Source organism: Sinohyriopsis cumingii, chromosome 18, assembly GCF_028554795.1.
Source record: "Sinohyriopsis cumingii isolate HCF-2022 chromosome 18, ASM2855479v2, whole genome shotgun sequence".
Classification (NCBI taxonomy): domain Eukaryota; kingdom Metazoa; phylum Mollusca; class Bivalvia; order Unionida; family Unionidae; genus Sinohyriopsis; species Sinohyriopsis cumingii.
The window spans coordinates 99,813,106-99,840,021 of NC_142978.1; the positions used below are offsets into that span (position 1 = coordinate 99,813,106).

The 26,916-nt window shown below is 38.9% G+C and overlaps 2 protein-coding genes across 8 annotated transcripts in view; one reads left to right on the forward strand and one right to left on the reverse strand.

The window, feature by feature from the left end:
• Positions 1-26,916, reverse strand: part of LOC149777583 (protein spinster homolog 1-like) — a 165,918-nt gene that overhangs the window by 135,302 nt on the left and 3,700 nt on the right. The gene's annotated exons all lie outside the window — the stretch shown is intronic.
• The window catches only part of LOC149777584 (neurofibromin-like), a 295,420-nt gene that overhangs the window by 1,631 nt on the left and 266,873 nt on the right, over positions 1-26,916 (forward strand). For all 5 annotated transcript variants that reach the window (XR_016416190.1, XM_089942205.1, XM_089942202.1 and 2 more), the window contains exon 2: positions 18,516-18,659. Coding sequence is in view for 4 of the 5 variants with exons in the window: in XM_089942205.1 (XP_089798331.1) it covers positions 18,516-18,659 (144 nt within the window). In the remaining variant the exon portion in view is untranslated. The remainder of the gene's footprint in view (positions 1-18,515; positions 18,660-26,916) is intronic.

The window sequence follows — 26,916 nt, forward strand, 5'->3', positions numbered from 1 at the left end:
ACCTCTGCTTTGAGTGACCACCTGTCATTTCTGACCACAATGGTAATGCATGGATTGATTTTATTATATAAACGCTTTGTCATTAGCAACCACCTGCTGAATACAGCCAGACACCACTATGTCTTGGCAAAATATCCATTTTGACACTGCTATGAGTGACTGCATTGCAAAAAGAGGGATAAACTTCACCGACCTTTCTTTAATCCAATGACCGCTTATACATTCAGTAAAAATAAAAAAGAGGCTGGCTACCAGTATCTGAAAGGTACACTGATATTGTTTCCCGGCCTTATTGTAAGGGGACAGTCATAGTTGCCCACATGTATGAGTAGGACCCAGCTCTATGAATGTCTTTATTACAAGGACAGACACCACTGACCTTTATGTAATCATTTGTAACAACAATCACTTGAATAGTAAAGATTGTTTTGATCAAAAACATGCATGAAAAGAACAGACAAAAGTGGTAGATGGTACCGTCAGTTGTTGTTGTAGGGTTTAACACCATTTTTCAGCACACAATAGGCTATACATGGCGGCCAGTATTAATGGTGGAGGAAGAACCTGGGGAATCCCCGGAAAGAACCACCGACCCTCGAGAAGATACTGGCAGGCTTTCTCACATACCCACATTGGCTGAGTCCGAGACTCAAATCCACGCAGACAGAGGTGAGATGGCAGTGATCCATAACGGAGAGCACTTTAGACCACTTGGCCACTCGGGGGCCCCGGTACCGTCAGTAAACCAGGCTAATGTACATATCGCGAATTTGTCTTTGTAGGGCTGAAATTAATGTAGTGGTTGTTTATATTGTTTGTCTTTAGAGTTAATCTGTATTGCCTGGGGTGAATATGGTCTGTGTCTATTAAACCAGCAAGTGAGTATCCTTTGAGGGATTCGATTATTAGCGTTAAAGGCTGGTGATGTTTGTTGTTTCCCACCCCCAATATTACAGTGATTACATCCCAGTCACCAAGCTGTCGTCTATTCAAGTTGGTGCGATGGGTTGCACACTTTGTTAATCCCTGAATGTCTTCTTTGAATTAAGCCATTGACTTTTGTCTCTGAGTAATGGTTCTGTCTCTGGATGTAGATAACTGTTTCTTTTTATTTTATTAATTGTTAGATATTAAATGCACATGTATAGATTTGTCATATTTTCCCAAAGCCTGGTCATAACCGTCTTTACTGTCAATTTTGCAACTGAGCACTCATAATGTTAACACCTAATACCTTAATAACAATGGAAGAACCTCCAACTAAAATGAGACATACTTTAACACCGAAGAAAATAATTATTGTAACTGAAAGAGGTGAAAGGTCAGACCACTCACAAAATAAGGTTTAAATGTTGACAAAACAAATTTGGAGTGTTATAAAGGAAGAGGAGTAAATAAGAAATGATTTCATGTGCTAATACATGTAGAGGAGTGATCTTCAAATATACATGTGATTTCATGCTTAATGATAGAAGTATATCTTTATTGCTTTATAATTTTGTTTTCAGATAAACGCAAGAACTATTAATACAGAATAGAATATATGTATAGTGGTTGTTGGCTATTTTTCTTTAAATTGTTCTGAAACTGGAGCTTGGAAACTGGTCTTTTTGTACAAACCAGTTATGATAGACCACCTGTCTCGAGAGACCGCTTTTTGTTGGCAGAATGGTGGTCTCTTATAACAGGTTCTACTGTATATAGAACACTTTCTGGTCAAAACATTCAGCATATGCAATTTGATTCAGTTTCTATTATGAGCTGCAAGTACCAACATTGTTTCCATCCTTATATTAAACTACACATACTTTAAGCCTAGTTAGGTGACCAACCAAATTTGTGTCCTGTGCAGTGAATACAAGTGATGGATCTGGAAAAACATGGACATGGAAGCAGATATAGAAATTGAAGTTGGCAGTAAAATTACTGATAGTCAGACTTTAAAGAATACAGATCTAGCAAATGCTTTCTTAACAGAACCAGAAGAGAATGAAAATGAAGATTATTATTAGTGAAATTTGAGGCCAGGTCATTATTGAATATTAATGGCTGACCTTATGTTGAAGCAAATGATCACTGTCAGATATCTCTACTTCTACTGTGTTAAAAATAACTATATATGTCTACTATTTTAAAAATTAGCAATATATTTCTACTGTGTTAAAAACAACTATATATGTCTACTATGTTAAAAAGAACTATATGTCTACTGTGTTAAAAATAGCTATATATGTCTGCTGTGTTAAAAATAACTATATGTCTACTGTGTTAAAAATAGCTATATATGTCTGCTGTGTTAAAAATAACTATATATGTCTACTGTGTTAAAAATAACTATATGTCTGCTGTGTTAAAAATAACTATGTACTTTTGTATAATTTCTGGTTAATTATGTCTTAACTAAAACAGTCCTTTTTTTGTACACATTCTATCATTAATTCCCCAATCATTAGATTTCTGCTCTCATTGTCAAAGATGACCAGGTTATTAGGTCTCATCAATGAAAACTTTGAAATGACCATTGAAATATTAATGTAGGAGTAGATTGTCCTATGGCATCTGGACTTTAATAGGTACTTGGAGTGCAATCCCAGGAACGGTCCAGTCCAGGGTAGAATTAGATGCATTTGGTTACCATAGGTATTAATCTAAAATATTGAACTTGATACAGAAGTCAGTAAACAATATATTTTCATCAGCCATATTTTGTGCATTTGTTTGGTCAGCAAAACAACAAGATGGTCGAAAAACGAAACAAAATCACTCCAGCAATGAAATTGCACTGCATTATTATTCTGCCCATGGAATAAAAAAAGTACATTTTTGATCTGTGCATGTGAAAACCATTTGTCGATGCTTAAGGTTATAAAAAATATGCATGTATATAATACATTTAGATAGATTAGAAAGATCAAAAAGTAGTTAGGATGCAGATTAGTTCATCATCATCATTGGCGACTTGGTCTCGAAAGACCATGCGAATAGCGCCCTTGGGGTGTTGCCTGTCTCTGTTGGCAACGTCTGCTGTGGCTGTGCAGGCCTATACGTGAGTGACAGTCCCTACTGCAGTTGGTGCAGACATACTGGGAAGTCTGCATTACTGTGGTTGCTGTTGCGTTCTTCTTTCTCTTACGTTTCTCTGCTACCAACTGGCCTCTCCTCGCATCAGCGACTGATATGCCATTGTTTACCATCAGTCTCCAGGTGCCTCGGTCCTCAGCCAGCTCTTCCCAGCCATCGGGTGAAATGTTGCATGCCTTCATGTCCCTCTTGCACACATCTTTGAAACGGAGTGAGGGGCGTCTGACTCTTCTCATGCCAGTGGCCAGCTGTCCATATAAGATGTCCTTTGGCAGCCTTCCATCCTCCATGTGTCGGACGTGACCCAGCCATCGAAGGCGGCGTTTAATTAGCAGGGAGTACATGCTGGGGGTACTTGCACGCTGCAGGATCTCGCTGTGTGGAACACGGTCTTGCCAGCTGATTTTCAGGATGCGTTTTAGGCACCGTATATGGAAGGAGTTGAGCCGGCGTTCTTGCCTCATGTAGGTACTCCACGTCTCACTTCCATATAGAAGGGTGCTGAGAACGCAGGCCTGGTAGACTCAGACCTTGGTGTGCTCTGTCAGCGCGTTGTTTTCCCAAACCCTCTTTGTTAATCGAGCCATGATGGTGTTTGCCTTTCCAAGCCTTCTGTCCAGCTCCATATCAATCGAGAGAGTGTTGCTGATGGTTGACCCTAGGTAGGTAAAGTTGTTGACTGCTTCCAGGGTGACACCGTTGATTTTGATTGAAGGGGCAATGGTGGTATCTTGCACGGCGACATTTGTTTTTTCCAAGCTGATTGTGAGACCAAAGTGCGTGCAGGCAACAGCAAAATGGTCTCCCAGTCTCTGGAGGGCTTCCTCGGTGTGGGCCACAAGAGCTGCGTCATCTGCAAAAAGCATCTCCCTGATGAGCACAGCTCTCACTTTGGTCTTTGAGCGCAGTCGTGCCAGGTTGAACAGGCTCCCATCAGACCTGGTGTGTAGATATATGCCATCTGTGGACGTGTCGAAGGCGTAGGACAGGAGCAGGGAGAAGAAGATCCCAAAAAGTGTTGGTGCCAGCACGCAGCCCTGCTTCACACCACTGTTAATTGGGAAGGAAGTTGAGGATGATCCATCATACAGGACTGTTCCCTTCATATCTGCATGGAAAGAGATTATCATGCTGAGGAGTTTTGGGTGGCAACCGATCTTACTCAGAAGTTCAAAAAGGCCCTTCCTGCTGACTAAGTCAAAGGCCTTGGTGAGGTCGATGAACATCATGTAGAGTGGTTGACCTTGCTCTCTGCTCTTCTCTTGGAGTTGTCGTAGGGAGAAGATCATGTCTGTCGTCGCCCTGCCTGCTCTGAAGCCGCACTGTGATTCCGGGTACACACGGTCTGCCAGCAACTGCAGCCTGTTGAGTATGATGCGGGCGTACACTTTACCAACAATACTCAAGAGCGAGATCCCTCTGTAATTATTACAGTCACTGCGGTCGCCCTTGTTTTTGTAAAGGGTCACAATTGTGGCATCACGCATGTCTTGGGGGACTACTCCTTCCTCCCAGCAGCGGCAAAGTAGCTCGTGCAGTGGTTTAATCAATGCTGGTTTTCCACGTTTGATAGCTTCGGGTGGGATGCTGTCACTACCTGGTGCTTTGTCGTTTGGAAGGCAGTCGATTGCTTTGCTGAGCTCCTCTAAGGTTGGCACTTTGTCGAGCTCTTCCATGGTGGGCAGATTCTTTATGCTGCTGAGGGCTGCATCAGTGACTGACGTTTCTCTGGAGTATAGTTCTGAGTAGTGCTCCACCCATCTGGCCATCTGTTGCCCACGGTCTGTGATCTTCTCTCCCGTCAGGGATTTCAGGGGAGCGACCCCTTTCACTGTAGGGCCTAGAGCCTTCTTGATGCCACTGTACATGCCTTGGATGTGTCCGGATTCGGCACTGCGCTGGATCCCTTCACACAGTTGTTGCCAATACTCGTTCGCACACTGTCTAGCAATGCATTGGGTGTTACTTCGGGCACTTCTGAGAGCAGCAAGCGTCCATTCATTAGGGCATTTTTTGTAAGCTATGAAGGCTTTTTGTTTCTCCTCGATTTGTGGTTCCATCCTTGATAGGTGTGCATTGAACCAGTCCTGGCTGGGTCATTCCTTCTTGCCAAACGTTGACATAGCTGTACTGTAGATGGCACCCTTCATGGCGTTCCACTTGGCTGTAGCGTCATACTCAGGCAGGTCCTGGAGAGCCTTGTTCAGGGCAGACACATACTCCTCCACCTTGGCAGGGACTGACATCTGTGCAGTGTTTATGCGAGGACATCCTTTTGGTTTTGTGCGGTGTAGCACATGTGGCTGTAGTCGCACTCTGCTGCTCACAAGGGCATGGTCGGAGTCACAGTCTGCACTGTGGTAGGTTCTGGTGGAGAGGACGCTGTTAAGGGCAGAGCGCCTGGTGATGACAAGTCGAGTTGGTGCCAGTGATGAGATCTGGGGTGTTTCCATGACACTTTGTGTTGTGGCTTACACTTGAAGAAGGTGTTTGTGATGCACAGGCCATGGTAGGTGCATAGCTCCAGCAGTCTCTGGCCGTTTTCGTTGGTCTTTCCAGTGCCATGATATCCGAGGCAGGTAGGCCAGGACTCGTGGTCCGCACCTACTCTGGCATTAAAGTCGCCGAGGAGGAATAGTGGTTCATTTTGGGGGCATCCTTTGATCTGTTCGTCCAGCTGCCCATAGAACTGATCCTTCACGTCTTCTGATGACGTGAGGGTTTGGGCGTAGACACTGATGATGTTGACAGGACCTGAAGTAGTGGTGAGGCGGATGGACAAGAGACGCTCAGTGCTCCCTATTGGAGGTTCAACCGAGGCCAGGAGATTGTTTTTGATGGCAAAGTCCACTCCGTGCTGACGGGGCTCCTCAGGTTCTCGACCCTTCCAGAAGAAGGTGTAGTTTTCCTCTCTGAGGGAGCCACTAGAGGCGAGCCTGGTTTCCTGGAGGGCAGCTATGCTGATATTTAGTCTGGTGAGTTCTCTATCGATGATGGCCGTCTTTCTGGTGTCGTCCACTTCTCTGAGGTCGTCGGAGATGCCTGTACACATGGTGCGCACATTCCAGCTTGCAAATCGAAGAGCTGGAGTCTTCTTTATTGGTTTCTTGTTTCTTTTGTCTGGTGTGGAATTACCGTCTGCTTGTCATGCTGAACAACACACTGAGCTCCAGACACCCACTGGAGCAGGCAGACGATGGCGGGTCAACACCTTATTGACTGGGGGCTGCCCGGCTTGAGGTGGGCGATAGTTGGCCAGTGGGACACGATGATCCCTCCCACCGTCAAAGCTGACCCGTGGCGCCCCTTCCCTACGCCAATCGGGTGGGGCTTATAACCCGTAAACTGTCAGCTTCCGTGTTGTTTCCTCACTCAGTAGCGAGACTGGAGTGTCCTCTCCAGGGCGCAAGCCTGGGCGTGGAATATGGAGATCCTGGGCTGACCAGACGTCAGGATCCCCCTCTCGCCCTTGCTGGTGGGGTCCAAAGGAATGCTGAGCATGACATTTGGCACCAGTTTGGATGCAGGAGCTGCCGGAAGGAGGTCGTAGTCGACCCCCAGCCGCCTTAGGGGCTCCACTCCTGATTTTCTGTCTGGGTTTACTCCCGTAGCCTTTCCTTCTCCCGAAGATATCCACAAGGCAGTGGAGCCATAATCCAATGGATGGGACTTGGTTGGTTTTGAATCAGAGTTTCCTTCTCCTAGATGAACTGCCTGACAAGGCTAACGAGCTTCATCTGCCCGGGTTTGGGGTCAGAGTTTCCCTTCTCTTAGACTGGTTGCCTGCCAAGGCTAATGAGCCCAGTCTGCCCACCCAGTTATACCGCCGGATACTCGGTCGCGCCACACAGCAGGCTCTGTTAAAACAGGGGACACCGCGTGAAGGTGCTGCTGTGGACACAATAGTGTAGGAGAGGCCATATGCAAGTAACCTCCTGCCCCGCAGAGCGAGACAGTGGTCCTGCGGCGATCACTACACCTGGGAAGGAGAGGCTATGAGAGACGCTTCACTTTCCTTTGGCAAGCGGGACGTCAGGCCCAGGCCACGCACCCCCCAATTAGTTAAAAGAGCAAAAACATACATCTGCATCTATGTATACATGTACATGTACCAGTAAATGAATAGGTAGAAAAGGTTGGAAATAATGGATTTTTGAGAGAGAACGAGTGCTAGACTGTTAACAATAATTTATTTATGCTCACGACAGAAGGATTTGTGAGAAGTTATTTTGCTTTCTTTATTCCTTTATGTAACAAAACAGTTATCGTCTAGTAAAGTTTGAAATCATAGACACGCATCAAAATATTTGACAATAGAACTTCTGAGAATAATTTGAGAAGTTATTTTTTTTCCATTTAATTGTTTGCTAAACAGTAAGAATGTATTGGTCTCTTTTATTTATCCCATAAACAACAGATCATAAATATCACTTGTAGGTGCTACATTTTCATAACATCATATTTTGAGCAAAATCCTACTGGTGGTTAATTGCAAGGGAGGGGTGCCTTAATTTTCAAAAACACTTGTCAAATTAATCACACAAGTTATATTATTAACAATTAACATCTACTCGCCATAAAATTTGCAACATGCATCAAAGTAAGTTTTGAAAATCCGATGTTTTAGAGTTGTCAGTTTGCTGACAAACTGTCTAAGGCAAACTTAAGACCTGAAAGTCTTTGAGTTCCAGATACAAACATACATTATGGTTAAAATGTAAGATAAGTTAAAATATAAATATTTATTCCAAATTTATTAATTTGTAAATCCCTGATGTTGTTGATGTACTATGGTAGGCTTGAAAGGATGGCTACATGGACATATGGTTTTCATCAAAAGACCTCTTATGATATCTGGTTGGTCTTAGTTGAAAATGGTGCCAATCTTGCATCCAATATTTTTGCTATTATGGCCATTTTGAAAATCTTATAGCTTCTTCTGAATGGGGTTTTACCAAAGGATCTCAAATGATGTCTAGCTGGTAGTAAATGAAAATGGTGGCTATCTTACACCAATATGGCCACCCAAGCAGACAGAGTGAAATTCTTGTTATCTGGGACATAGTGCTAATCCACTAATACTAGCCCAGTGATTTTGACCGTGGATCACAAAACCCCCGTCTTCACAAAATCATTCAGGCACTGAATGTTTCTGCCTTTCAGCTATCTTAGCGGTTAACAAGTTTTATTGTGTCGATTTTATCAAAATAAAAAGAGATGCCATCCCCTTTCTTAGTTAATCAATTTGTGTATTGTGTTAATGGAATGCCTATCAACATCCTGCACTTGATGAGGTATAATAAATACTGCAGCAGAAATGGACAAGTGACATCCCACACATCAAATAAATTAGGGTGATTTTAATATTGTCAAAACTGTCTTGCATACTTAAAGTTGCCTGGTGTACTGACCCTAAACACTGATCTCAATAAGGATGATAAGAAGGCATATTGAGTATCAGGCTACTATTGGCCAATCAATAGAGGTTGAATTGGCCAACTCAGCTAATCAAGAATTATAAAGAACAATGTTTTAATATTGATCTCACTGTTGACAAAACATTTATTTGTATTGTATGGTGACATTATGTATGTATGTATTTATGTGTGTGTGTGTGTGTTTCATGGCACTTGACCAAAGTAGTGACTACATGTATATATGGTACTAACTGAAGGGAAATCTTGCAAAACAATGTGGAAGTTTTTTCAAGATATGTAGTTGCTACTGAAATGTCGGAAATTAGACAATTACATGAGTGTGATAATAAATATAATCATATTGAAAAAACATAAAAGTACCAGAAATGCTGGGAAAATGAATATGAAGGATGACCCATGATAGGATGTGATGTGCATAAATGCTGGGAAAATGAATATGAAGGGATGACCCATGATAGGATGTGACATGCATAAATGCTGGGAAAATGAATATGAAGGGATGACCCATGATAGGATGTGATGTGCATAAATGCTGGGAAAATGAATATGAAGGATGACCAAGGATAGGATGTGATGTGCATAAATGCTGGGAAAATGAATATGAAGGATGACCCAGGATAGGATGTGATGTGCATAAATGCTGGGAAAATGAATATGAAGGGATGACCCATGATAGGATGTGACGTGCATAAATGCTGGGAAAATGAATATGAAGGGATGATCCATGATAGGATGTGATGTGCATAAATGCTGGGAAAATGAATATGAAGGATGACCCATGATAGGATGTGATGTGCATAAATGCTGGGAAAATGAATATGAAGGATGACCCATGATAGGATGTGATGTGCATAAATGCTGGGAAAATGAATATGAAGGATGACCCATGATAGGATGTGATGTGCATAAATGCTGGGAAAATGAATATGAAGGGATGACCCATGATAGGATGTGACGTGCATAAATGCTGGGAAAATGAATATGAAGGATGACCCAGGATAGGATGTGATGTGCATTAATGCTGGGAAAATGAATATGAAGGGATGACCCATGATAGGATGTGATGTGCATAAATGCTGGGAAAATGAATATGAAGGATGACCCATGATAGGATGTGATGTGCATAAATGCTGGGAAAATGAATATGAAGGATGACCCATGATAGGATGTGATGTGCATAAATGCTGGGAAAATGATTATGAAGGGATGACACATGATAGGATGTGACGTGCATAAATGCTGGGAAAATGAATATGAAGGGATGATCCATGATAGGATGTGATGTGCATAAATGCTGGGAAAATGAATATGAAGGATGACCCATGATAGGATGTGACGTGCATAAATGCTGGGAAAATGAATATGAAGGATGACCCATGATAGGATGTGATGTGCATAAATGCTGGGAAAATGAATATGAAGGATGATAGGATGTGATGTGCATAAATGCTGGGAAAATGAATATGAAGGATGACCCAGGATAGGATGTGATGTGCATACATGCTGGGAAAATGAATATGAAGGGATGATCCATGATAGGATGTGATGTGCATAAATGCTGAGAAAATGAATATGAAGGATGACCCATGATAGGATGTGACGTGCATAAATGCTGGGAAAATGAATATGAAGGATGACCCATGATAGGATGTGATGTGCATAAATGCTGGGAAAATGAATATGAAGGGATGATCCATGATAGGATGTGATGTGCATAAATGCTGGGAAAATGAATATGAAGGAAGACCCATGATAGGATGTGATGTGCATAAATGCTGGGAAAATGAGTATGAAGGATGACCCATGATAGGATGTGACGTGCATAAATGCTGGGAAAATGAATATGAAGGAAGACCCAGGATAGGATGTGATGTGCATAAATGCTGGGAAAATGAATATGAAGGAAGACCCAGGATAGGATGTGATGTGCATTAATGCTGGGAAAATGAATATGAAGGATGACCCATGATAGGATGTGATGTGCATACATGCTGGGAAAATGAATATGAAGGCTGATAGGATGTGATGTGCATAAATGCTGGGAAAATGAATATGAAGGATGACCAAGGATAGGATGTGATGTGCATAAATGCTGGGAAAATGAATATGAAGGATGACCCATGATAGGATGTCACGTGCATAAATGCTGGGAAAATGAATATGAAGGAAGACCCATGATAGGATGTGATGTGCATAAATGCTGGGAAAATGAATATGAAGGGATGACCCATGATAGGATGTGATGTGCATAAATGCTGGGAAAATGAATATGAAGGATGACCCATGATAGGATGTGACGTGCATAAATGCTGGGAAAATGAATATGAAGGATGACCCATGATAGGATGTGACGTGCATAAATGCTGGGAAAATGAATATGAAGGATGACCCATGATAGGATGTGATGTGCATAAATGCTGGGAAAATGAATATGAAGGATGACCCATGATAGGATGTGATGTGCATAAATGCTGGGAAAATGAATATGAAGGCTGATAGGATGTGATGTGCATAAATGCTGGGAAAATGAATATGAAGGGATGACCCATGATAGGATGTGACGTGCATAAATGCTGGGAAAATGAATATGAAGGATGACCCATGATAGGATGTGATGTGCATAAATGCTGGGAAAATGAATATGAAGGATGACCCAGGATAGGATGTGACGTGCATTTTCTGCACTGAGGATTCAGAGAAATAGGACTTCATTCAGATTTTTTAATGTGTGTAAAAACTACCATAAATTGTCTCTTAATCACACCAGTGATTGTGCGCCTTGATTCACCGGACGTAAAAGATTATAACCCAAGAAATGTCATCAAGCAGTGCTTGCTGCTGGTCTAGGTCTGATTGACCTACATTTGAATCAGATACAGAGAATGAGTATGAATTTGTGAATTTCCACTGAGTCTGGTTTTTGAAGTACAGATGTTTTGAGTTTGTTACTGAATAATACTATTTTGAATTAGAAACTTAACTGACTTTTGTTTAATTTTGATAGGCTGAGTGAAAATGTATGCGGGATAGGTAAACTTTTAATGAAGTGATCCAGTGAGTTATTGAGAAAAAAAATGTAAGCACTATTTCACTCAAGAATATCATTAATCATTTCAACGCTTGACAGTTAAAAATAATAAACAGTCTTATCTTGGACTTCTTGAAATTAATTTCATCCAATAGAATGTCAGTTTCAGGATCTCATTTGTATTTTGATACAGGTTTCTCAACAGATGTGTACCCTTGGGTTTTGCTTACTGGAATTTAAATGTGACCCTTTTTTGACACATGGAAATTCCAGTCTCTGTATTTTTATGATGCATGTTGATTTGGGCAGGAATATCAACCTTAATTACTGCTTGATTTGCCTCAGGCATAATTTTCTACTGGATGTGTGCTGTCCATAACATGTTTACTGAATGTAACATGTGATGGCATTTGCTAGACAACTCTTCACACCTTGTTGGGGAATAATATCACACTAGTGTAAAATCAGTATGAACTGGATGGTGCTAACAGGTCACTTGTGTCATGTTGTTGTTGTTGTTGTTGTTGTAGGGTTTAACGTAACGCCATTTTTCAGCACACGATAGGCTATACATGGCGGCCAGTATTAATGGTGGAGGAAGAACCCGGGAAAACCCCAGAAAGAACCACCGACCCACGAGAAGCTACTGGCAAGCTTTCTCACATACCCACATTGGCTGAATCCGAGACTCGAACCCACTTGTGTCACACTTAGGTGTCCATAATTTAATCTGTGTTAGATTATTTTGAGATTTGATGTTTATGGTACTGTATATGTTCACTTATAAGTTAAGTCAAACTGCAGGCAACAAAGATCCTAATCTGCCATATCATAATGCACCTGCAGTTCAGGGTTTATGTTGTTTGTTTTACTGAGTACTCCTTACAAACTGCACAGACCCAGATTTGCCAGCACATTATGTGACAGCAGATATTTGTCAGTGAAGTCTGACTGGACTCATAAGTGAGTACATAAAGTAGTGGAAGAGGGAATCAGTTAACTTCATTGAAACAACTTTTGATCAAATATTGACCTTTGCTTGTCCATGAAATTATCATATATACTCACTTATACGTTGAGTCAAACTGCAAGCAACAAAGATCCTGATCTGCTGTAGGAAAATGCAGCATCAGATCAGGGTCTGTGCCATTTGTTCTACTGATTATTACTAAAAAAAAATGCACAGACCCAGTTCTGGTGGTGCATTTTGCAACGGCAGATATTGATCTTTGCAGTTTGCAGTTTGATGTATAAACGAGCATATACGGTATATGGTTTGCAACTGAAGCCAGTTGTGAAAGGTAAGCAGATATACTTTGTGTCCTTTTTTGGCATTTAATTTGCTTCACTATGGGAAACATTTAAAAATCGGTCACGACTTGATTGGATCTGATCTTATGTAAGTATTTGTAAGACTACCCATCAAATTATAATCAATTAAACTAAACTGGAACGGTGGCTCATGAAGCTAGTTTTCAAAGGCAAGTGGACAAATTTTAATGGCATTTTATTGGCAATTAATTTGCTGTAGTTGGCAAAGCATTTTAAAATTTGGGTGTTTTAAATATCTAACATTTAGTAAGACATTATTGGACATTCTGTTTATTGATTGCTTTGGAAATACTCGAGATGCATGATGATCAGCTTGTTGTTGTTGTTGTTGTTGTTCTAGGGTTTAATGCCATTTTTCAGCACAATATAGGCTATACATGGCGGCCAGTATAACTGGTGGAGGAAGAACCCTGGAAAACCCAGGGAAGAACCACCGACCCACGAGAAGCTATTGGCAGGCTTTCCCACGTACCCACGCTAGCCGAGCCTTGGACTCGAACCCACGCAGACAGAGGTGAGATGGCAGTGATCCAGAACGGTGAGCGCTTTAGACCACTAGGCCACGCGGGGGCCCCTGATGATCAGCTTGAATTGGTTAGGAAAGAAATTGGGGGGTAGTTGATTCCTATATAACTTTTATAGTTGTATCGGTATATTTTAGCATTTGAAATGATTTGAGGAGTAAAACACAATATGTTGAGCAGTTAAAAACATAATAAAATACAAAATCAATATTTTGTTTAATATACCAAATATATAGTCATACATAATTAGTACAAGAAACGCTGGCACAAAAAGCAGCAATGATCATGTCTGTCAGTTTGCTTTTCTGTCTGTTATAAACTGCTGTAGGGGCCCCGAGTGGCCAAGTGGTCTAAAGCGCTCTCCGTTATGGATCACTGCCATCTCACCTCTGTCGAGTCTAGGATTCGCCCAATGGGGGTATGTGAGAAAGCTTGCCAGTAGCTTCTCGTGGGTCGGTGGTTCATTCTGGGGTTTTCCCGGGTTCTTCCTCCACAATCAGTACTGGCCGGCATGTATAGCCGTGTGCTGAAAAATGGCGTTAAACCCTACAACAACAACAATAAACTACTATACTGGTGTTTCTCTTTATTCAGCAGGAAATCTTAAATGTCAGTTGTTTCCATCAATAACGAAGAATTCCAGCTACGAATTCATGACTTAAAATCTAATGACTTGAGGTTACGTTTTGGCTCTTGAGATTTTTATTTTGACTTGTCGGATTATGGGGTGAAGGGTCAAATGACTTGGTTTTGAAATGTATGGAGAACCCAGTGATATATGTCTATCCACCAAAAAATGCAGCCTTACATGTATTAGATCCATGGATGTGTACTTTCTGAGACAGAGCTAGTGTTTATAATCTTCCACTACCCTCAGCTATAAATTATTGATTATGAAAATCTACATAAAATGTACTCATATTTCCCAACATACGGTAATGCATCACACATAATACATTTTTTTTTACCCCTCACCCCTCCCCAGACACTGTTGTGTTTTGAAAAACATGATTTTCAGTAATCATGGGGAAAGCTGAGAGAAATCTTTCTTGACACTGGATATGTGCTTGATATCTATATAAACAGTCATAAGCTGTTGTGGATAATGCTAATGGAAAACCATTGGACAGTTTATACAGTTATATGTCATAGAGGTGATTAAAAGGTGAGGTGGTCACAGATTGGCCACAAGGTTAATTTTCATAGGTCAAAGTCACAAAGTGGAAAATCAATTCCTTTTAAATAGGTAAATAGTGGAGGGACATTTGTGGAAGAAACAACAATTATTTCGTTGTGCCCATCACAATCCAAAATTAATGCTGGGAAACTATTATTCCCAATGTAAATGCTTGGTAAGTTACCAAAACGATATATTAAAATTTATCATTAGAAAGTATAATAGAATTTAAAAGTTTTCCAATGACAAACATTTAATATTAAAATTGCCTGTTTGGGTACATATAGTAGGTTGCCTGAATGATCTCCATAAAATTCCATGGTAGACTGTCGGGTGATTTCGTAAGGAAAGAAACCACACAAATCCACATGTCGGCTAGTCATGATTAGATCAGGTAATCACGTTTGATACTAATAGCCTCTTGAGATGAACTATTAATGAAACAAGCAAGACCTGCGAATGCTTGTCTTTTGTCAACGCACGATTATGTGGTGTTATCTTTCATTTTTGCCTTGACATTCTGATTGCCAATTTTTTTTACTTGAAGAAATGGGAACTTGCTGTAAGCATGTGACACTTGTTTAACTTTGCTAAATTTAGGTAAAGCAGTAATGGCAAGTGTATGCCACATTCCCATGAGTCATTTGAAGAAATGGGAACTTGCAGTAGAGTATTTGACACTTGTTTTTATTGGTTAAATTTAGCCAAAGGACTATAGGCAAATATAAAGAATAATAAAGCTAATCACGATTGCTGTTGCATATTGTATTGGCTTGTAGGGTAATGACTGTCCGAAAATTTCAAATGGAAAGTTTACAGTTGCATGACACTTGAGACAAAGGAATAATAGGATCAGTTTGAACTGCAGTGATGTAAATTCGGATGAACATAAAATATACATCTAAAGAAACATTTCTGGTCAGGGTTGGCCAACTACTACAAAGCCATGACTATAGTTTGTGATTAACGTCAGTTTTATGAATTTGAGGCCTGAACACTCAATATTTTTAGAAGGATAAAAATTAAACATGATAGCTTGGCTTCTGAAATCTCTTTGACATTGTTGTGCATCCACTTTCACACATATATATTTGATCCTCATGCCAGGTCTTTCTTCAGGATATTGCTGTCATATGGTGCATACCTGCCATAACGTGCTGTGTCCTATGAAAACATGATTTTGGACTCCAAAACCCACTGACATACTTTTATTTAGAAAAAATGATTTTCAGGAATCTTAGCCCCACAGTTGACCACAACAGTATATGCCTGTAATCTGTTGTATGTGTGAACAGTGAACAGTCATGTTCAAAGCTCAACTATACCTACCCTTTGGGCATACAGCTGATATAGAGGCAAGTGGGTCAGAGATAAAAACAACCACCTTGCAGAGATACTTAATTAGTTCACAATCTCTAGGGTGTGTTGTGTCAAATTCTGCTTAGTCCATTTAACTAGTTTGCATAGGTAAAGTATGTAAAGTAGAACAGCCTGATTCATCTGAAGTACAATCTGAAGTACATTAATTAATCAGTGAGATATGCTGAAGAACAGATGTTATTACACATCACTGCATTGAAAAAGCCAAAACAAAATCATGCAGAATTTTACATTTGCACAACTTAGAGTCAATACAGAATCATGTAGAATTTTACATTTGAACAATTAGAGCCAAAACAAAATCATGTAAAATTTTACATTTGAACAATTAGAGCCAATACAAAATCATGTAGAATTTTACATTTGAACAACTTAGAGCCAATACAAAATCATGTAGAATTTTACATTTGAACAAATTAGAGCCTATATAAATTACCTGATCTAATCATAACATATCACAAAATGATCAAACAAATGGAAGTCCTTGGAAAGAATGGAAATTGGTTACAAGTTTCATTTAATATATCAGGCCTACACTGAGTGACATGACATCAGTTAAGAACAAGTGTCTCAATGCATTTATTACACATTTGCTGTTTGCTAGACACCTGAAAATTTCATGCCTGTTTAATCATCTTCCCAGAATGATGAGTTCCATAGCACCATACAAAATTCCAGTATTTGTTACAAGCTGGCAGCAAGCAAAATTCTGTGTCCATTATACCCACTCCTTAAAATGCAGTGCCTGAAAATTCTTTTCTCTGCCATTTTTTTTTGGTTCCAAACAGTTATCTGCTTGTTTACACATGTAGAGAAAGTTTTCTGTTAAACATTTTGGTCTGTCATGATCCTGGTAAATATCATGTAGCTGGAAATTTCCTGTTTTACTTTGCAGCTGTCAAGGCCACAGAAGAGAGATCACACAAACTTAAACTAAGGAGTTAAAGACTATGTATGAAAGCAGATAATGGATCACTTAATATAAATTTACCTTGTCACATGACTAAACTGGGACATGGGAAAGTAAAGCTGTTATGACTTGGGGCCTTAAAAATGTGTAACAAAATGAAAGTGAAGCCAAAAATGTAAGTAAAATTCAACAATTTATTTCCCTAGAATACAAATTTAAAATTTAAAAGACACATTATTATAAATTAAATTGCCAATCATCCTAAAGTCCTATCACAAGTCCAAAAGACAAAATCTTCCAAATGGACTCCAGTTGTCTTGAATGGCCTAATAAACCAATAGTCTTGAATGGCCTAATAAACCAATAGTCTTGAATGGCCTAATAAATCAATAGTCTTGAATGTTCTGATATGCCAATCCAGAATGTCTTTGAATGAATTCACAAATGTACAAAGTAATGTTTTAATCTATTGTCAGTGAGCAGTTAAGTAAATTCCAAGAAATAGCTTAAATAATTCGTCTTGAATTATATCTGAACACAACTGTAAACTCTGATCATATTTTCCCAAAGACTGATAATGAAAGAGGAATGAATTATTTGTTTACCATGTCCCCTATTTATGCAACTCCCCATGTGACCTATGGTGCAATAGAACGTTCTAGAAAAATAATCATTTTTATGAAAAATTCCACTAACAGTGAACTAAGCCAAACATGACAAAGTCAGCTTTGTAAAAGTACCATCCTTAACCCTCAATCATGGAGATATGTTAAACACACACACACACACACACACTATTCCTTATATATAAACACAGCTGTTATGCAAAATGACCTAGGCTACATGGTACAAAGAGTAATTATAGTACATGTCTTTGCATGAACACCTGGTGTATATTGCAATCATGTTTTCATGTGACACATTGTTGTCCTTTGTAATACTCTACTCAGTGGCTTTAGTGGCTCTAACAATACAGTGAATACTCCAAGATTGAAAACCATTTTGTACCAAGTAAAAGTCATTTTTAAAAATCTGCATTTTTCATTGAAAATCATCCATTTTTTAGGTCAAAACTCCTGACCAAATTTTGCAAGTCTCTCAATTTGTCCTAACCTGACTCCTCTGTAGTGTCACATGTATGCGCTATACACTATGCTATCAAGTCAAGTTCTGGATATTCTGTGCATTTTTTAAGTAGTACTTCTAAAGAACTGAGAAGGCTAAAGCACCACCATCTTGATGTTTAAAATTCAGTCTGGTATTGTATATTTGTGTTTTGCAGTATTCATGAAAAAAGGCAGAATACAATTTTAGAAATGCAGTTACTGTAGATCCAAAACCAGGGAGTGAAATAGGAAACCATATCGTCAGAGTACAGAACCAGCTGTTAATATGAAGCTGGGTCAAAACAATGGTTTAACTTCAAGAGTAATGCAGAAATGTTTTTTACACATGCATGTGGCATCTCCCAATTTACAGATTCCAATTAAGCTTGCATTCTAAAGAACATTAGTTCTGTTAACCTCAGATTTCAACTGAAAGTAATTTATCCCAGTGGCAAATACAAGTTCCATAATGTTTTAAAATATATATATAGGTTATATTTCTTTAGCATCCAGTTACAATTATTTGTTACATTTTTCAGCTTCCCATTAAGACAGGCCTCCACACAACCCAGTCCATCCAGAATGTGGAACAGAATAAAGAATGTCTGATCAAAGTCAGCAAGTACAAGTTTCGTGAGGTTATCAATGGACTTACAAAGACCCTTCAATCTGTCTCAAGCACGGTCAGTATATGTTATGTAAAACATCAGTTAAAAAGAATGTGAAAATCTTCCCCAATTTTCTTGTTTGTCAGTTATATGCATAAATTTGATTTTTGTATGCCATTAAGTGGATATGTAGTGATTGAGTTAGAATTGCAATAGCTACCAAGTTATGACTTAAGGGCTAAGTTCCAGGGGTAGAGATGGTTCAGGGGTTAATGTCAGTTGTATGCTTATAATTATCTTTTCATACTTAGGAAGTCTATTTGCGTTATATGGTGCAGATCATAATAGTTCCTGTGTTACGGTCCAGGTGCTAAATTCCTGGGGGTTAGGAAAGTTGAAGACTTGGGGATGTTTGAAACAAATAGTTTTTGTTTTTTACAGTAAAAGATGAAGGGCATGGGGATTTGCTATTGTGAGCCATCCGAGTTGTTCATGTTTATTTTTGTTGCCAACATGACACAGATACTTTACAACATGCATATTAACACCACTCCCTCGATAACTCACTCCCTGATAACTTGCAAACCCTCTTATAACGCTGGGTCAGGAGTGGATCTCATTTTTTTAAACCAGAAGTAGAAAAGAATTGATCCCATTTTGTGAACTTGAAGAAAATCACGATCAAAATTGGTAACTGAAATGTTGATGCATCGCTTGTTTTGTGGTCAAAAACGGTAGATATGACCTGGAAATTTTATTCAACATTTTGAAATGATCAACTTGTAATAAGAAGTCATATAACTGGTTACATTTTCTTTTCCAAACAACATTCTTAGTGCACTGTAATTGAAGATATTCAAGGAAATTTCATTCAATGAAAATGTCACTTACGCCTACTATAGGCAGTACATTAATATTTAAATGCCAATTAAATAATTTTTATTAAGTGAAATTTGTGCTTTATTTCTATCTTTTAGTTCCTCTTAAGTGTAATCATCATAAACGCAATGTGTATTTAAATGTAAAATGTGTCAATCCACTGTAACAGCTATGTCTGCAAGCGTTTCTCTGAGAACCTAATTAAGTGCCAACTGTGTTTTGATAACTGACTTGCAAAAGTATTTGTTTTATTGCTGCATGGAATTAAAGGCTGGCCTCCTTTGCATTATCACGTTAATTATGTCTTTTGAACCAAATAAAGGAGGTGGAATAAAAAAACAAGTTAAAAAGCATGCAAATCCTACACACTTAAAATCTAGTGGTCCTGGTCGTATGTCAGGTGAACTCACCTCAGTTGTTGATGAATTCTCTTATAAATGTTATTGTTTCTGTAACATAAACTACCTTAATTTAACTGACTCATTCATAATTGTGATCAAAGATTGCAAGGCAACCAAGTGAAATGAATACTTCATAAAATAAAGAGCTGGGTTTTGCAGATACGGACCATTGTGGACAAGTGATTTTCAGAGAATTCCTGAACTGGCACTTAGAGATATCCTCAAGGATGATAAGAAGTTTCGCTATTACTTTTAATGAAATCATGACATCAGTATTGTACTAATTGAACAATACAGAAATTGAGTTTCAGCGTAGGTGATTGTCTCATGAAATAAATGTCGCTAGATTTTGAGAAAAAAGTAAGCTTGTGTTTTGGGGGGGGATCTCAACAGTTAGTTTAGTTCCCGGCAACTTGGACTTCCGACTTGGTATTGTATACCACTCTGGGAACCAGACAACTCAACAAATAAAAAAGCAATGATGTAATACACTTGTTTTCGCATACACATGATGGTTGTTGAAACCAGTTGGAATGATCTTTCACATGTTTGACATTTTGAAAAAATGTTACTTATACAGAATAACAAATAACTTCATTAGAAAAAGTATGTTATTAACAATTATTATCGACGTGATTGTAAAACGAGGATTCAGTCATTAAACAGCCCAGTTCCCTACCCACCTCTACCACAGTTTTCTCAATGTTTTTATCCCTAATTTTGAGGTCCCTTGGTAACTTGTGCCCTCACATATAGTGCGGTCTGTGTTTGTGGACCCTGTTGTGTGCGAGTTATCGAGGGAGAGGTGTACATTCTTGATCTTACAGAGTATACACATCTTAGCAGTATTTTTTCTCAACTTTGAAACTGTCAAGATTACACCCTACAACCATAATATACACTTACTGCACCTGAAACCCAAAATTTTATATGTGCAACTGGAATTTATCCCAGGGTACCTCCACAGCCCCCTGGGGACTTGGCCTCTGGGTCATAACTTGGAAACTGTTGAGCTCCTTGTCATACAACGATATTTAATCTTGCTGGGCATGAAAAGACAGATTTATACGTGCAGCTGACATAAATGTTGTGTCCATCTTTACCACCCAAGGGACTAAGCCCATTAAACTATTGAGTGTCTCTGCATATAGTGAAATATAACTTCACTGAGGATGTAAAGACAAGATTTATTTATGCAACTGACATTAATCTCATGCCCATCTCATCCCCATGTGAGACATCCACATGCACACATACTTAATAGGCATGGAAAGAAAAGTGTTTCCACTGAACTTAACATCCTTGAAGTAGTCCTTATGCTCAGAGACCTACCCATAAGGCTGAAACTTAAGGCAAGAGGTAGAAAAGGAAAGCACTGGAAGACAAGTTTTACAAACACAGAATTCTTGTCTTGATATGGGCCAGTTTATAATTTTTTGACACATACTTTAATTAATGAATTATTCGTTAATTGAACTACCCATAATCATGATTTCTAAATTGCTTCTCAGTTCCATTTTTATGTTATACAAAGATGAAGGCAAGCAGCAAATGCTTTGTAAAATTTGTATCCCCATTCATTTAGTGGTGGATATTATGATTCTCACTGTATGCCCATCTCTCTGTTCTTAATAAACATCTGAGTGGAAATTTACCAAACTTGTTACTTAAGTTACTCGTGTGACAACCTTTTGGGTTATTCTTGGCCTTTGTCCCAGAGGTCTGTTGGAGATGGTCAAAGAAAATGCAGAAATGTTAATTTTTAACTGAACTTTATCCATTCAGTCCTAGCAGAAGGATCGGAAATACATGTAACAGATATTGGGTCACAAACCTGGTCACAGTCTGGAAGAAGGTGGAGGGCAGGGGGTCATATAATTAAAAACCTTAAACTTGGTCAAAAGTCAATTTTAACTTTGATTGGCCCACAGCTGGCAATTGTTAATGGTTGTTTATTATTTCTACTTCATCAAAACCGATCGAAGGAAAGTTGTGAAAATTGGCACATCTTTTCATCATTTGGTCTACTTGATCACTGTTAACTAAAAATAAAAATGTTTAAACAACTGTAAATAGTTCAGCAGAATTTAACCAAATTTAATACAAAACTCTCTGACATAAATGCTTTAAAAAAAAATGCCATTCCACACCCAGATCTGTTTAAAAGGACTTCTAAAAATCAGTTTTTGGAATTTGACTAAATTTGAGAGTAAAGTATCCTGGCAAGAAGGGCTTAGGAGTTTTGTACAAATTACACTGATATTGCTTCAATTTTCAGCATAGGAAGAATGATGGATAGTGATGTTTGGCTATCACTTGCTTCCTTGGTAATGTCCGCGAATGGGCCTAACATGTCCACAATAATGATAATCAAGACCAACCGTTGAGCTGTTAGGCTAGGCAGGTCCCCAAGACTTGTTTTTGTTCATATAACGAAACCAGCATATTGCATGTAGAATTTCAGCTTGTCAGGACATCCTTGACAAGTTTCTTATGGGCAACGCCAAATTTTTCCTGCTGCTCTTTGAGCTGCTGTTGTGCCAGGATGAATTGCTGGAACTTGCTGACTATGGATTGCGAAATCATCAAAACATCTTTGACAGATCATTGCGACAGAATGCCATCACTGACAGTGAGGTGCAGCGTGTGCAAAACAGCTGACGCTGGATGCATTGCTTGCACCATGTTTGCACCTCCGTCACGCAGACGAACATGGATCTGAGTTTGGGAATGTTATATTCCTTGCATAATTTGTCCAGTTTGCTTGCCAAATATTTTCCTGTGTGTGATTCATCGAGAGGTGTTGCAGCTAAAATTACCTGTTTCCGCTGAAAGTCTTTCATCAGCCAGTGTGCCATAAGAGTCAACAAGGCTATGCCCATGGATGGGTCTGACCACGCATCAGAGGTCAAACTAAGGTCAGATTGGGCAGAAACTAAATCACGCGCCTTGCTTTGTATAGCCATTATGCATGTCGGGTATCAAAGATATGGAAAAGTACTTTGTCATGGAATTTTATGGCGTAGTTCTGCTTTGGCAATCCGATGTCAAAATCCAATGTCTTCAACAATGAAACATGGTTGCATATCTACTGCCATGAGCTCTGCAATAGCTTTGTGCCAGTTAATACTCTCAGGTCGTCCAATGCAAATGGCTGCTTCTGGTTCGGCATGGTGTCAATAGTCAGAGAACGAGGAGTTGCTGCAGCTACTGAGGTTAACTGTGCAGCATCCTTTTCTTTTTTATCTGCCAGAAACATGCCATGTTTGATGATGTGGGTGCAGCGCAAGTGCTGGACACGATTTGATGTCGTATAGTTTTTAGAATCCTTTCCACCTCTGGCAATGCATGCTTTGGAAAGTGTACAGTTTGCTTTGGACTTGTCAACTGCATTTACTTTGAAGTAATTTCAGACTAAACTTGAGTGTTTTGAGATCGAAATTATGCCTAATCTTGGTAGTATATTTAATAGTGTACAATTGCTAGTCAATATTAATAATCCAATTGTTTCGCTGCCTTGAAACAGTGCTTTAAATCGAGTAAGATACTACTAAGTTGTCCAAGTGGCTGGATGGATGCACGCACCATGCTGCGAGTCGCGTGATGAAGCAGCTCAGCAACTGGGGTATCCAGGGGTAATGTCGCTGGTGCTGGCATGACAGTATCATTGCTGCATAATATTGGTATGTCAGCGTTCAGCTGCTTCAGCGTCTGACCGCTGTTCGTTGATTAGCAGCATCGCAGTACTGGCTAAAGAACAGATTACCTATAGTGAGTCATGTAATCTGCCTAGCTATGTAATCTGCCTTGCTATCTGCTAATGTGTATGCTGGAAGTTCAACAGCCACACGAGGCCTCATTGGCTGGTTGGCTGCTGTGATTGAGATGAGTGCATGAATGGTATTGATAATTTGTTGTGTGCAGACAAAAAGTGGTAGTTTATGTCAAGTGTGTTAGAAAGTATTTACTTTTAAGAATGTATCATCTTTCAATTAACCCCCAAAACAAATGTTTATTCTTTAATTTCCACTATTTAATTCTTATTTAAAATTCAAGCCATGTCAAAATGAATGTTATGATTGAATTTATATTATGGAAATTTGTTTACATTGGCATAGATTATTTCTGCCGATACTGATTATACCAATTGTTCTAATAATCGGCCCGATTATGAGTATGGCCGATTAATTGGTACAGCTTCAAATCACCCTTCCACACTATTCTGACTTTCGAAATTATATTTGGAGTTAAAAATCCAAAGAAACATTGTCACAGATCATGAACTTTCTAGTAATATTTAATAGAGACGGCTGAAATGTTATAATTCAAGGCAATGAAGAGTAATAACTTTTTTCTCTGCAACACGCATCTCTTTGATTTGCATGTACCTGACTTCAGACGAATATCGTGTTGTTAACTTCAGGTACTTTACTTATGCAAATTGGCCTAATGGATTCTCTCATAAGATTCTTCATAAAATCACTTGAGTCGGTTAAGTAGTCAAGGCAAGGTGGATGTTGATCTCTGACTGGCTTGTTGTTAAATCACCTCAGTAATGGTCAGCATTATAAACTGCTATGAGATGAGTTTTCCATGACAATTACGCACGACTCTTTGATGGTTATAGAAGTTCCTGGCATAGATTATGGTATAAAGAAAGATGGCACCTTTATGATTTTTACTAAGATTACTCAAATTTGTGTTTGTTTGAAATGCTAGCATGTCCTTGTATGTGGTGGGTGGGTGTGGTTGAGCAGAAATCTTGCTTTTTGTCATTATCCAGCACTGTTGGAATAGGAATTAGTTGTGTCTGATATTTGTAATAAAATGAATATGTGTTAGTATAGCATTTGAATTGAATATATATATGTTGAAAATGGGGTAATATCTTGTCAGATTTGGTAGAGGCCTCATCTGCAAATAAGGAAATAAAAATCCTAGATAATATTAGATTATAGTTATAGTATGTAAATATAGGGCTGACTTTGAACTGATATTTGATCTCTTATTCATTTGGGTGAGATTTAACAAATGGGATTGCACCTTATTAGCTTTGCTGGTTATAGACCAGAATAACCCTTGCTATTTCCTTTTGTCCATTGTCCACTTGATTAGCATCCTCTATTTGATACAGATTTGTCTTAGCTGTGGAGATTCTTGCTTTTTTTTGGTTTGGCATCATTAAAAGCACTTGCTTGATACAAGTCTATTTGTCAGAAGAGAACCATAAATGTTCAGCATTTTTCTGTTTGCTTACAATCGATTATGATTTGTATAGTCTTTGAATTAAGTACACACATTGAAAGTTGGGTATTGTGTTGTAAGTTATTGTAGAGATGTTGACTGAAGAAAGAAATGATAATTCTATTATTTTAGATAATATTTCACCCTAGTTATCTAAGTATGATGGTCTTGAATATGTACTGTACTTGACCTCTCAGGCCACTTTAGTATCAGTTTGGGTGGGAGCTGATGCTGTGGCCATGTCATCCAACCCTTGTCTGTTGGTTCACACAAGTTTGTTATCACTGTTCTTTCTTCACTGTGTGATGTCTTTACACACTTATTTGTTCCAAGTTTTAGTTGATCTTAAATTGGTGTTGCTTGGACATGCAGAATGACTGCCACAGTGGTCATATTGAAAATCCTGTAATACTGCTCTTCCTAAACAGATGGTCATATCAGTATGGGCTTTATACAAAAACATTTATTATAATGTCTAGTTAGTCCTAAATGAAAATGGTGCCAATCTGTCTTTTAATAGAAATGTAAACCTATTTACTGCTGCTCCTGTTTAACAATGGAGGGGTCTATTGATATTTGGTTTTTATAAGTGGTCTAGTTGGTCTTGACGGAAACTGTGCTAATCCTATTCCCAATATGCCCACTGTGGTGGCCATCTTGTGGGAATTATTTTATCATCACTCCATAATGGTCTAATTGACATTTGATTTTCGTTAAAAGACTTTTTATCATATCTGGTTGGTTCTAAATGAAAATTGTGCGCTTCGGACATCCTATATGACTACCATAGTGGTCATCTTGAAATCTTATTGGTGCTCCTCCTGAGTGTATGGTTGCTTCAAGTTTTCATTAAAAGACTTTTGATGTAGTTGGTTCTACATGAAACTGGTGCCAGTTAGACATACAATATGGCCATGATCATGATAATATTGAAAATCTTGTTATAGCTACCATCTATACTTACAAGTCAAGTCCAAGTGCAGACAACATAGATCATGATCTGCTATATCATAACGCACCAGCAGGTCAGGGTCTATGTTGTTTCTTCCACTGATTACTTCTAACAAACTACACAGACCCAGACCTGCCAGTGCATTATGCTGCTTTTACATGCTAAAGGATTATGGTTGCATTTATCTACTTACCAGCTCTATCGAAACATTGTGAATTGATAAAACAAGAGACAAGTTTGCCTTTACTAGATAAGGGAGCAAGTTTAGTTTTTTTTATATATCTTGCTTATATGATGACCCATACTCTGAATTAATACATTTTTTAGTTTAAATAATGTTGACTTATAAGCGAGTTTATATGGTATAGGCTGTTATAAACGGTACTTAGTTTGACAAGATTGCCCCTTAGACATGGTTTTTCACTGAGATTCTTCTGACAGTATTTAGTTGGTCCCAAATAAAAATGGTACTGAACATAGTTGCCATCTTGAATATCTTGTTAACACTACTTCATTGAAGGGATGGCATCAAAATCAAGTTGCATTTAAACACTCTCACTGTTTGTAAAATTTGAAAAATCTCGTAATATCTCCTTTCTTTCAAATTGTACAGCCATACCATCACCCCCCACTTCTTTCTTGCAGTATATAGAGTATCACTGTATTAAATTGATACTAATCTGATACCAAAAAACGTTCCTTCTAGCAGATCTTTTTACTTTTTATGCTACTTTTCCTGATGGGATGGTCTTAATGACATGGGTTTTCAATGATATACATGTACTGTTATATCAGTAAGCACAGGGGTTTCCATGGAACCTGGTAGCCTGCAATTCTTCACCATATATTTGTACAG